Below are 13,668 nucleotides of genomic sequence, written 5' to 3'. Positions count from 1 at the left end.
TAGATATGGATGGAGAGAGAGGTTTCTAGCATTTAAATGACTGATTTTAGCTTTTGGTGTATCAATATTAAATTATTTACACAAAATAGTAATTTTCTGGCCAGACCATTTATATAATTATAGACTTATCAGTAATATTGTGCATCCCAAATATACATTTCATGGATGGGTTGATGGATGGATGGACTCACCTGCCAGCTGTGTTGGGGAGATGTTCTGACTTTCTATGGAGGGCGGAAGTGCCACTGGAGCAGGTGGTGACACCTTCTCCACCACCTCTGGAGAGTGACAGGGAATGGGGCAACATAGGAAGAGAAAGAAAAGAGATTTAGGACTTTCCACAATTTGCTAAGAAGTCCTGCTACATGCCATGGACCAGATTTTTTCACAAAACAAATAATGAAGATTGCATGATCTCTCTCAGTATGACAAACAAAAACGGAATATATCGAACATCTGGCCCCACAGTGGCAAATAACAGACCAACCCATCGTTGTCACCATCTGGATGTGTTAGTTAGGCCACTTATACACATCTGAAATTAATTGTTTTATCCCAATTTAAACAGCATCAATCCAGTCACAAAGACTTCTTCAGAAATCATATGCATAAACCAGTGGGTCAACTATAAAAGCAAAAGAGGTGAAGAGGTGTTTATGGGGATATGCAAGTACAAGTGGTATTGAGACCTGGGAGGGCAGGCTCCATCCTGATTGTAGACACCCCAGGTGACAGCTGGGCCTGTCCGGGCTGTACTACTGACCTATCAACACTCATGTGGGTATAAAGCTCCTTCAAACAGATAAGAAACAAATGACACACAGTAATCGACTGATCCAAAAGAGATAAAGCAAATTTATTGGCTACTACAGCAAAGGAATAAGCAATTTAGTCTGCTTCTGCTCTGACAGCATGGTGCATTAAAGTGGGCAGAGCTGTAAATATTTTGGGTTCAGTCCCAAATGGCACATTTGATGTATACTTGCGGTCATGCAATGTCTGTGAAGTCCACAATACTCTGTCAGTTTAGGTTTCAGAGGCAAGGTGGCACTGATGCAGAATATTATCTGAAAGTCTATGCAGAATTACATCAACAAAGTGTGGAATTGGGTCGCAAGGGCTAAAGGTAGCAATTGGGACAGAGTCTTTAAAGTTGAGTGGAAAAAAGAGAGATGCAACCTCTCCAACCCTGCCCTCCTCTCTCTCACACATACTACACAACACATGCCCTCTTAAATTAAGTTCTGGGAAGAGAGAGTTAAACCATAAAAATATAAATAATTGTGGAACAAACTGGGGTTTCCTCAGATTGCCACACTGGCTGAATCCTTCAGAGAACCTCTAGGCAACTTTTGAAGGTCCCTCAAATAACCTTCAGTATATATTTGTTAAGTATATCAGAACCTCATGGGGTTACTGGAGGAACTATTGACAAACTCTGGAGATCTTGAAGGAACTTATGGGTTCCACTTTGCACTCTCATCAGAGAACTGAAAGGGTACATAGAGGTTCTTCGGTTCCTCCAGTGTGACAGTCTGAGGAACCAAGTATCTTTTCATTTTTATGATATGCCGTTGAAGGGTGAGATCAAATCCATTTTGTTCCATACATAGACCAGAAACACTAAAATAAGCCTCCTTATCTCACCCGAAAGCCATGTTTTCCTAAACTGAGCTATTAAAGCGTCTCAAAGACCTGATCACATAGAAAGATCTTCCCTAATTACATCATTCGAGAGTGCTCTTGAAACAATATAGTGTTTTTTAATCTCTATCTTTCATAAACTGAAGAGACATTTAGGTTCAAACCAACTAAACACTGCATGTCTAGACCAATCTTGAGAGTAATACAAGTTTGTACCAGTTTAGACAACCAGATCATAAATATTACATTTTAAATCTTGAAAACTGCAACTTAAAACTGCTCTTTTCTAAATGTTAATATTGGCTAATTAAAAACACATACACAATCACACACAAAGAAAAGGACACACACTGACACATACACACATCTGTAGGAGCAGAATGCGGAGCGCACAGAGCGGTCATGCAGCAGTTATGACATGATGATGTCATGCTTTGAATGTCAAGTTTTGCTGCTATTTTGCAGTGCTGCATTGACGTGTGTGTGAAAGCATCAGCATCAGATGTGCAGCATATTTAGCAGATCTTTACTGCTGAATCAAACCCAACCTACCTGCCAGGGAACTGTGGGCACTACAGCAGTCCATTATGTCATATAAAAACACAAAAATAAATTGTGTCACAAAGCTATGAAACAAATAATCATACATTTGCAAATTCAGTAAAATAGTGCTGCCAGCTATGCATCTGAATTCACACCAAAAAAAAATAATAAATAAATAAAAAAAAATATATATATTTATATATATATAAATAAAATAAAAATGAACTGTCCACATACTTTTGGTCACATAGTGTATAAAAGGGTGAACTTCAGTGGACCATTTTTAGTTCCAGAGCAACTTTGAAATACGGTCTCCCAGCAACAGGACAAAACTTAATAAAGCCCAAGGACAAATACTTTCTCTTTGAACCTGGCCCACCTCCACCACACTCTTCAGCTGTGCAATGCTTTTATGGGCTGCTTTTGCAGAGAGGCTATAAAAATCTGTGCAGTTCATTTTGTAGGAGAGTAGTGAAAGGAGAAAATATGATGCGATGCACTGATCTTCTGCAATCCTTCATCAGCTTTGACATTGGTTTTGCAAGGTGGAAGCAATGCTAATGACTCTCTGCCTCTGCCAAAGAGAGAACAATCCTGTGTTCACTTTCTATAGGAACAACAGAGGCTTGGCTACATTTTGGATCTCAGTCTTCTCCGGACCGGTGCCAAGTCTCATTCCATTGCATGGTGCCAAGTGTGCATGTGACGACATTTAAAAGAGATGAAAAGAAGGACAGGGAAGGGGGTGAAAGAGTTCTCGCTGGTGTAGCTATTATGTGTATGTGTCTCTCCTTCATAAAATGCATCCAGGCAGACCATCATGTAAATAAACTTTGCATTACATACTCAAATCTGGAAGGCTTCCTTAACACATGTTTGTAATATTCAACATGAGGCAAATAAAACAAACAAAACACAATGTCTGCATATTCACAGACATAATTCAGAGCAGCTTAATGTCATTCATAGTTTCTGTCCTGTGTGGCTAATAACTCATATGACTCACCAGGTAGCTGCCTCTCTGTGATGCTGAGAGCTTCCACAGGCTGTTGCAGGGTGGGGAAGGGCACAGGAGGATCCACAGGCGCTTGGTGTCTGATGGTGGGCTTGCTCTGGCCGTGACCGTCTGTCTGGCTGTGTCCATTAGGAGGTTTGGGCTTGTAAATGTACGGTGTGGTGACATGGTAACCCATTCCTCCAGGACAGATGTCTTTAAACGCAGCTATGAGAGAAAGAAAAAATGCTCAACAACAATCTATCTATCTATCTATCTATCTATCTACTTATCCTTATATCTGACGGTCAGTTATGATTTAATTGATTCAAATTGAATTATTTTAAATGAACAAATACACTACACTCTTAAAAATAAAGGTGCTTCACGATGCCATAGAAGAACCTTTTTGTCTAAATGGTACCACAGAGAACCTTTAACATCTAAAGAACCTTTCTGTTTCACAAAAGGTTCTTTGTGGTGAAAGAAGGTTCTTCAGATTACAAAAAGGTAAGAAAGCGATGGTTCTTTAAAGAACCTTTGACTTAATGGTTATTTGTGGACCCAAAAATGGTTCTTCTATGGCATCGCTTGAAGAACCTTTTGAAGCACCTTTATTTTTAAGAGTGTATATAAAAGACAATATATCAATCTATCAATCAGTCAATCTATCAATCAGTCAATCTATCTATCTATCTATCTATCTATCTATCCGTCTGTTTGTTTCCATCCATCTGTCCATTTATCTGATGGTCTGTTTAAATGTCATTGATTAAAAATGTAATTAATTTAAATGAACAAAGACAGTAATTCTTCTTCAAACAAAGCAACCCTAACAAAGAACAAAAAACTCACAGGAAGGCCAATACAAAGGTAAGACGTGTATATGAAAATGCAAAAATCTACAGCAGAACTAACAAAAACCGAGTGATGGCATGTAAAAGCATCTACATAGCAGAGCTGTGGAACACACATGCAAACCACAATGAAGTGGAGGACAGAGAGGGAATGATACCAGTAGAACAGGTGGGGCCGACAGGGGGTGTGTCTCAGGTAGCTTACCTGTTCCAGGTAGGGGGCAGCGATCACAATGAGGACCCCAGGCCTTCCCCACACTACAACAGCATAACTGTTTACTCAGCTGAGTGGACACAGGGTGCAAGCACTGCTTCCCCGAACTGACCAATCGGAAGCAAGCACCCTTCTCCTCACGAAGAGCAGGTGTTTCGGCTGGTTACCGTGGAGACAGAAGGAGGGAGGGAGGGGAAGAGTGTGCACGGTGTATGACACAAACATGGAAGAGAGAGAAAGAACAACAGAATAGAAAAGAGATTCCCTTCACCTCGTGTTCCATCTATGCATGACTACAATGCCATAACAAAAGAACAACTGCCTCTATAACCACATTAAAACAGAGAGCGTGTATAAAATAAAGTGATATTGTTTTTTAGACGCAAGATAGACAAGAACACGGGACAAGAATACAACTACCAAAGTGCAAAGAGGTCAGTTAAGCAGAAAGCATGTGAGAAAGGTTATATACAATGGTTAATACATCATAAGTACATATAACACAATGTATATGTACACACAAAAAGACTGTATCAGAAGTTTTATTTATTAAAAAAGATTTATGAAGAATGTAACACTTTGGACTGGAGTAATGGCTGCTGAAAAACGAGCTTTGCCATCATATAAATAAATTACAATTTAAGATATTAAATTGTAATTTATATTAATATTAATATTAAAAGTTATTTAAAATAGTAAATTATACGATATTACGGTTTCACCATATTTCTGATCAAATATAGTAAATGCATCCTTGGTGAGCATAAACATTTAAAAAGGTTTGAACGGTAATGTACATATTTGTCTATATACGTCTTACTATATAGGATATGTATATGTTTTTATATGTTTAATTATTAGTGAATGAGAATGAAAATTATTAGTGAATGTTAAATCATTAAAATACAGTAATGCACTCACTTTTTTTGACACTTCGTGTCATGTAACACAAAATAAACCAATGCCCTCAGGTAAATGTGTTGATATATAAAAGAATTGTTGATGTGTGTTCTGCTTTCTCACATATCCATTTTTCACTTTAATAATGGGCCAATTCTGAGTTTTTTTTATAGAGATGTACAATTCAACATTTTCATATTGCAGATAACAGCAGATTTGTGTTGACAGATCTTATACTGTCAGCCAAAACACACTGCATACATGAGCAAAAAAACTGAAGGCTAAAAGGAGGATTAAAAGAACTCTCTGATCTTCTCTGAACAAAAGGACATGACGGTGTGTTCCAGAGGTGTAATTTGGCAAGCACCAGCTTCCAGGAGAAGGATCAGCCTCTATATTTATCACAATAACACAGACAGCACACTTAAGTTACCTTATTAAATCACAGAGAAAGCTTGAGCATATTTGTGCCCCATTGACCGACTGCATGATGCCAGCACATTTCAACCTCGTTGTTATGTTCATGCCTGTACAGCAGAGAGAGAACCCTTTGCTCATGTGACAGCCACAGTTAATGTTAGAAGCCATGTTATATCATGCTGCTAGCTTGACTAATCAGCAAGTCTTACTGCTACAAGCTGAAGTGATTAGCTGCGCTGAATCCATTTACATTTGTAGATTTCTTTGAGTAGGTAAACATGGAGACAGCAGGGACATGCCAAAGACATCAGACAGCCAGTTAAGCTGGAGAAGAGAAGAGAAGAGAAGAGAAGAGAAGAGAAGAGAAGAGACTTACGGAAGCAGGTGGTCAGGGTGGGGTCAGGCACAAAGCCTGGGTTGCAGATACACCTGTAGCTGCCCATGGTGTTTATGCAGTTTCCATTGGGACAAACTCCTTGAATATGGCACTCATCAATATCTGAGGGTGATAACAGACATTAGGAACTTTCATATTTTTTTCTGTGGAACACAAAATAGATATTTTGAAGAATGTTCCAAGTGAAAACAGGAATTGTTTTGTCCACTGAGAGTCAAAACTGCATTGACCTTCATTATAGACAAAAAATAATTAAGCATTTCTCAATCTTATTTTGTGTTCCGTAGAAGAAAGACTGTCATACAGGTTTGGAAAACACAAGGGTGATGACAGTGTTACATGGATTGTACAAGAAAAAAGGCTTTAGATGCACACACATTGCATATTTTCTTCTTGTTTTCCAGTATCAAAATCTAAAAATCCTTAAAATACTCCAAAGATGAAATTACTTGTGAAGAAAAATTGTGAAAATAAGAAAAGACGCCTTTGGATTTCAACTTGAATTAAATGTATTTTTCTAACCACACAGTTTTTTTTCTTGTTTTAAAGGGGTCATATGATGCGATTTCAAGTTTTCCTTTCTCTTTGGAGTGTTACAAGCTGTTCGTGAATAGATAAGGTCCCTAAAGTTGCAAAGACTAAAGTCTCAAACCCAAAGAGCTATTCTTTATCAAAGTTAAGATTCGTCCATACCCTCCTAAAACGGCTCGTTCTAACACGCCCCCACATGTCTACATCACTGTGTGGGAAGATTTGCATAACACCGCCCAAATGTTCACGCAAAGAAAGAAGGCGTAACTTTGATTCTCGCTGTAGTATTGTTACCGCTACCGTATCGTTACCGTTACAAATATTCAGATGTGTGTAGCGCATTTTACAGAGGACAAGGTCCGTTTCCTGGGAGAGTGGCCTACAATGCCGGTGTTCTGAAAAATAATGCTGACTCACTACTGTACTACTGGTACGTTTTCATATTTAAAGGATTTGCCACTGACTATTCAAATGCGAGTTTTGAGCAGTGTAGAGCAGTGCTAGTTGTTTGTCGTTTCTCCGATCACAAATGCAGACATGGTTTTATGTTTACGCAGTGCGATGCAACACAGCGTGTAAAAAGACAGTATAAGTCATTATAATCAGTAATTATGTCCCCACTGGATGCAACAAATGCCTCGTTTGTAATGTGTTTTATTGGTTTTGTCTCGTCGCTCTGGCCGGGCAGGGCATCACAGTATGGTGAGGGGCACAACATTTCCGCCACACGCTTGAGGTATTCGGTCAATCACAACACACTGGATAGCTGGCCAATCAGAGCACACTTCGGTTTTCAGAATGATGAGCTTTGTAAAAATCTACGCGTTTCAGAAAGGCGGGGCATAGAGAAGAAACAATAATGGTGTTTTTTTAACCTTAAACCGCATAAGCACATTTCATTACACCAAATACACAAAATAATGTTCTTTTTTAGCAACGTCATATGACCCCTTTAAAACATAAATCTAAAAAAACTAAATTTTGTTAGATTAATGCTTAAAACAAGAAAAAATATTTGCCAATGGGGCTGGAAAAATAAAACTAATTTCCAGATTATCTGAAAACAAGTTTTAATATATTATGCAATTTTGCCTCAAGTAAATGTATCTTTTTTTCTTATTTTTTTAAAAGATGTTTCTTTTTTTAAACAAGACAAAAATACTAATATATGAAATTACTTTTTTTTCAGATATATGTGCATCCACAGACACAAAGCATGCATTCGATTTTTTTCATAGCTTTATTTGTGCTAATGTAAACCCATATGGTGTGATCCACCATCTCTGTAAGAAACAGTCAGAAAAGGAACACACACACACACAAAGCACAGCAGAGCACACTAATACCCTTCTAAGAGGCCATTGAGTGCGAGTTAAGGGCGTGGGCAGTCATCATTCCCAGTCACTTAGATTGGGGCACAGATCCAACACATTTCCTAATGCAATGCTAATGTGTTCATATGATGACAGTGATGCTCATGGAGAGAGGGCATACACTCAATCCCTCAAGCATCCAAACATCTGCACCAGAACACAGACTGGCCCAGAGGAGCTGTCACTCAAAGCCATGATATCATCGTGTCTCCATTACACAAGAAAACTCCATGTTTCTATACAAAATACACCTAATGCCCTGCAAATCTGCATGGTGACAGATTCCTAAATAAGTTTTAAGGGGAAAAGATAATATACAAAATAATTTATACAGAAAAAAGCTACAAATTCTAAGTGAAAATAATAAGAAACAGTTAAAGTATCATGAACAAAAGTTCAATAACTAAAAACTATGGAGACAATGCTGATTATTCTCTGTCAGACATGTTTATAAAAGCATAAACCTGATAATAAGGACAGCAACATGACTAATGACAGGAAGAGAGAAGCGGGAGCATCAGAGCCTGGCAGAACAACCAAACCCCAAGAGATACATCCACTTACGCAGTAAAAGCTCTGGCCTGATGCAGGAAAGTGTCAAAGGTTTAGTGGGACCCTCAGGCCGTGTTACCAGGACAGTGAATAAGTTCAAACTTAACAGCACTCTGATCGCTAAAGAAGTGTTGTAAACTAGCCTCAGAGAACAGCCCATGCTGAAATTTTCATTAAGATATGGAGGTAAAGTAAACCCCTTAGTGCTTTGAGGTCTGTTTATTAAATCTGAGATACATTTTAATCATCAAATCTATCTAGGGTATGTCCTCCTTGTGCTAATGCTGTGAAGAAATTAAAGCAGCACTAGACCTACAAAGTTAAATGGTAGGCTACTTTTGAGAAATGTAGTGTTCTGTAGTGATCTTAACATGGCACCCATAATGATCACATGACCAGAAACTCTGCTTTTGCAGACCATAAACAAAAAATAACTTTAAAACTTTAAAAATGACAACTAACTATATTTGGCTTATTTGATAGATTACTGGCGACTAAGTAACTTATTGTTATTATTTTTAAGCATTTCTTTTTTGATCAGGTAACAGGGTTTTTTCTTAATTAATTGCACTTAAGTATGTCTCAAAGTTGCCCAGATCTACCAGCCACCAAACTCCTGTCTCTCCTGACACGCTGGGCACTTCCCCCTAACACAGCCTGCTTCACTTTTAGCTGCAGTTCAGCTCTGGGTTTGGCAGACTGTGGTGGCTGTTGGTGGCTGCTAACAGCAGATGTGTTTGGCTGGAGGTGTGTGGAGGAATAGAGACAGAAAGACAAATAGGTACCAAAGGATGCAAAGCCTTGATATAGAATAATATGGATACATAGACCACAATGAAAAACACACACAAAAACCCCCCATACATTGACATTAAAAAGTATGGGGTCATTACGATTTGTTTTACAGAAATGAATACTTTTATTCAGTAAGGATGCATGAAACTAATCAAAAGTGGCAGTAAAGATATGTATAATGTTATAAAAGATTTCTGTTTTAAATAAATGCTGTTCTTTTAAACTTTCTGTTCATCAAAGAATCCTGAAAAACAAAGCAGCACAACTCTTTTCAACATTGATAATACTAAATCTGGTCCCACTTTATATCAAGTGGCCTTAACTACTATCTACTTACATTTAAATTAATCATTTGGTACAATGTACGTATTGTGTACATGTTTTTACATTGTACTTATATTTTAAAAATACCTGCATGTAATTACATCTGTAATTAATTTTTGTAATTACATTTATAGTTACACTGTTGACCCATCCCTTACACCTTAACCCACCCTTAAACCTACCCATACCACCAAACCTGTCCCTAACCTTACCTGTTTCCCACCTCAATAGCAGCAAAAGTGTTTTGCAATGCAATATGAACACAATAAGTACATTGTACTTATTTTATGTAAGTACATAGTAGTTAAGGCCACTTAATATAAAGTGGGATCCTAAATCTTTCTTGAGCACAGAATCAGCATATTAGAATGATTTCTGAAGGATCATGTGACACTGAAGACTAGAGTAATGGCTGCTGAAAATATAGCTTTTACATTTCAGAAATAAATTATATTTGAAAATATAATCAAATAAAGTTATTTTTATTCATGATAATCACTTTTTACTGAACTTTTAATCAAATAAATACACCCTTGGTGACTGTAAGACACTTTTTTCAAGATTTAAAAACCTTACCAACCCCAAACTTTTGAATAGTTGTTAAATTAAGAGATGCTTCAGGAATTTTATAGTTAATAACAGAAATACTGGGCTTGTTATACTGAGCTTTGCATTTAAACAATCTAGGTGCCCCCATCCCACATTTGTCATTAAAACGAAGTATTATTAGCATGCTAAACTAGAGTTTACATGGCCAAGGCATACATTAACAATACATGACAGCATGAGCTTTACTTTAGTTTGATTCTCAGGCTGAGGAAAAGCCCTGCAGTCTTTCTGGCTGCTGGCCCTGATGTGTTGGATCTCTTGCTATTACATTCAACTTCAACATAGATTAGAAAGATCTATCAAAGATGTCATCTGTCTCTCCTCATAACACTGAAAGAAAGTCTTCTCTGTGATAGATCTGGGACACTGTTTTAAAATGGCAATTTAATAAAAGGAACAGTACATGGTGTATGTCGCCAGTTGTGACATGCAGAGGCCAGTGGGGGGCGAATTGAATTACATAGAGTACGTGACAATTATATTACTTACGCATCTTATCAAAATCATCACAATCGATGCATAACTACACAAACACGCAAAAAATGTAGAACAGCAAACATACACACATCCACTGCAAAAACAAAAAAACAAGATAAACATATATGCATGCACGACAAGCAGATACACGCAGAAACAAGCCGTGGCTCTTACCGATACAGCGAGTGGCATTCAGCCTCTTATAGCCTAGAGGACATTCAATCAAAGGAATCGCTACGGAGGAAAGAGAGAGAGAGAGAGGAGATGGAGGGAAAAAACAGCACATTTAGATACAGCTCTAAAGACAAACATTCTCCTACAGCAAATTTAAGAAAACCTTTGGTGTAGTAAGAACACGTAAAATCTAGTCTTACCAAAATTTGTAACTAAAATAGCTTTAAGTCCACTGTAACTATTAAAATAATTTATTATGATAACCAGCATATGTTCCAAAATACCACAGTTTCTGTGAATCCATAATAATTAATATTTTGTATGAGTTCAAACAGTACATACATACATACCTAAACACATACATACATATACAAATAATAAATAAATAAATAACCCACCATTAAATTACCTAAGTTTGGGATGGGTACGATTCTTTTGTTTGTTTGTTTGTTTTTCAAAGAAGTCTCTTATGCTCACCAAGGCCTCATTTAATTACAGTAATATTGTGAAATATTACTACAATTTAAAATGGCTGTTTTCTATTTTAATATATTTAAAAATAATAATAATAATTTATTCCTGTGATGGAAAAGCTGAATTTTCAGCAGCCATTAATCATCCTTCAGAAATCATTTAATATGCTGACTTGGTGCTCAAGAAACATTTTCTTATTATCATCATTGTTGAAAACATTTGTGCATCTTTGTCGGGATTCTTTGATGAATTGAAAGTTTAAAAGAACCATTTAGAAATCGTACAATTTAATGCATCCTTGCTCAGTAAAAGTTTTCATTTCATAATTTCTTTCTTAATTTCTTAAATCAATTCACACAGGAAACTAGCAGGATATAAAGGGGAGCAAATCACTCAGGATTCAGAGTGAGCACTGAAACATCCACACACATATCATTAATCACTCTATATAGTGTGTTGTTAAACACACCATTGTCTGAGCTCATAGATTAAAAAAAGATAAGATGCAAGCAAAAACACTGTACAGAGTTCTGTAGTGGTTTGTCTGAGGGGAGGCCTTGCGACTGGGAACTTGTAACAGGAACAGGGTTTACGTCCCTCTCATTCTCATGGATAATGACCGTAATAAATTACGGAAATAGAACAGAGAGAGTGAGACAGAATGACTCATTTGGAAGAGAACAGAATGGCATCGGCACTTCCAGGGGTCCTATTTTGAGCCTGCTTCAGAAAGAAAGGGGGCTGAACTCCAGACTTGTTTACATCTTCATTACCCCAACACTTGTGTTCAGTTACTGCCATGCACTTCTATTTCCGTTCAGTGCCAGCTGATGTCCTAGTAAGTGCTCGCCTACAGCTGCTGCGTACAGACCTCAGAGACAGCGGTAATGTCACATCAACTTCACACCTCTCATGGCTATATTGAATCGCTGTGCCTCCAAAACGGAGTAAACATTTACATAAAACGAAAAGAAAAGAAAAAGTGTGAGATGAATAAGGAATAACATTTGAATTGGCATTTGAAGATTGAAACAACAATCCTTAAATATTTTAGACACTCACGAACGTTTGTTTTGGTGATGTCCATAAGCTTTAAATCAGAGTTATGTCTGAGAATGCACAGAATGCAGGGACTCCCATATATGGGCAGAAAATTTCAGAAACATCTACGGACATACCGCGAAGAGAAAGAGAGCGAGAGGGGTGGTACGCTAACAGTTTTCTGTAGGGACTTCAGAGAAGTGACTAAGCATAGAGGAATCACGACTGTATGAGTAAATGTGTGTGTGAGGGACCATTACTAAAGCTGGAGTGTGTGCCAGGTGAGTAAGCATGTCAGTAAGTTCAACACGCCGCGTGTAACCAAATACTTTACAGCTTTCTCTTTCATTTGCCCACTCATTATGTACTTGGCTTTTCTCTGTGGAATGCATCCCTTCCCTCTTGTTCTCGCTGTGATATTAGGACCATGTGTCTGTTGAGTCACAGCCACTTGGAGGTTTGACATCAAATGGTTTTCAAAAGAACTCCTCATAGTCTCTTTTAGTTAGTGAGGAATCAAGCCTAGGCCTCTTGATGAATCACTGCTTTCCCGCTCTTTTCGGACCGCACTACTGTGGAATACTGTGCACAATCATACTGGAAGTGTTTCATCTCAAATGAGGCCCAGACATAATGATGTTTAATGGTGTGTCTCACTCTGAACATACTCTAGTTTGTTTCAATCATCCTGGTCTTTCAATTAACAGACTAAAAGTGAAAATGTAAGACATATGCTTGAGTTTGTGTGTGTGGGTGAGACAGATGTTTGTGTGTGGTAAAGTAAAACAGATGTTTGAAAGAAAGAGACAGACGAATGATTGTGTGAGGGTGAGACAGGTGGTTTTACTCATAAAAATGAAGTAGATGATTTTCAACATGAAGAAGAGAGTTGTTTTTGTCTTTGAGGGTGAGACATATTTTTGTTCATGAAAATGAGACAGATGTTTGTCTGTGTAAAAGTGAAGTGGAAAGTATACTTCTGTTGTCCACATTCCGCTTTGGTTCAAGGATGTCCGTGCACAGCCCGATTTTTGTGTGCATACGCAAGTTATTTGACCATTCAAAAATAACGACCCAAAAACATGCAGAACGTGTCTATCCACACTCAGGGTCAATAAAGTATATCTGAAGGGCTCAATTGTGCTAGATTGTCAATCAATTGTGTTGGAAGGAGCAGGAAACATAAAAAAGTAGCATACCCGGGCCTCGAGACCAATTTATGTGTGAGGGATGGGTGTTTTTGTTTGTGAAAGCGAGGTAGATGATTGTCTGACTGGCGTCTTTGTTTGTAAAAATAAGGCAGATAATTGTCTGTGTGCCGGACATTTTGTTTGTTAGAGTGAGACAGT

At 37.8% G+C, this 13,668-nt stretch overlaps 1 protein-coding gene across 3 annotated transcripts in view; it reads right to left on the bottom strand.

Annotated features, from left to right (window-relative positions):
• LOC107553384 (latent-transforming growth factor beta-binding protein 1-like) overlaps positions 1–13,668 on the bottom strand; it is a 98,576-nt gene that overhangs the window by 28,848 nt on the left and 56,060 nt on the right. For all 3 annotated transcript variants that reach the window (XM_016235584.1, XM_016235591.1, XM_016235593.1), the window contains exons 9-13: positions 10,805–10,864; positions 5,949–6,071; positions 4,244–4,411; positions 3,194–3,409; positions 192–278 (exon numbers count right to left, since the gene is read on the bottom strand). In XM_016235584.1, coding sequence (XP_016091070.1) covers positions 192–278; positions 3,194–3,409; positions 4,244–4,411; positions 5,949–6,071; positions 10,805–10,864 — 654 coding nt within the window. The remainder of the gene's footprint in view (positions 1–191; positions 279–3,193; positions 3,410–4,243; positions 4,412–5,948; positions 6,072–10,804; positions 10,865–13,668) is intronic.

This window comes from Sinocyclocheilus grahami, unplaced genomic scaffold (assembly GCF_001515645.1).
Source record: "Sinocyclocheilus grahami isolate Dianchi unplaced genomic scaffold, SAMN03320097.WGS_v1.1 scaffold18.1, whole genome shotgun sequence".
Classification (NCBI taxonomy): domain Eukaryota; kingdom Metazoa; phylum Chordata; class Actinopteri; order Cypriniformes; family Cyprinidae; genus Sinocyclocheilus; species Sinocyclocheilus grahami.
The sequence above is the reverse complement of the archived record's forward strand: the minus strand, read 5'-3'. Positions and strand labels throughout refer to the sequence as shown.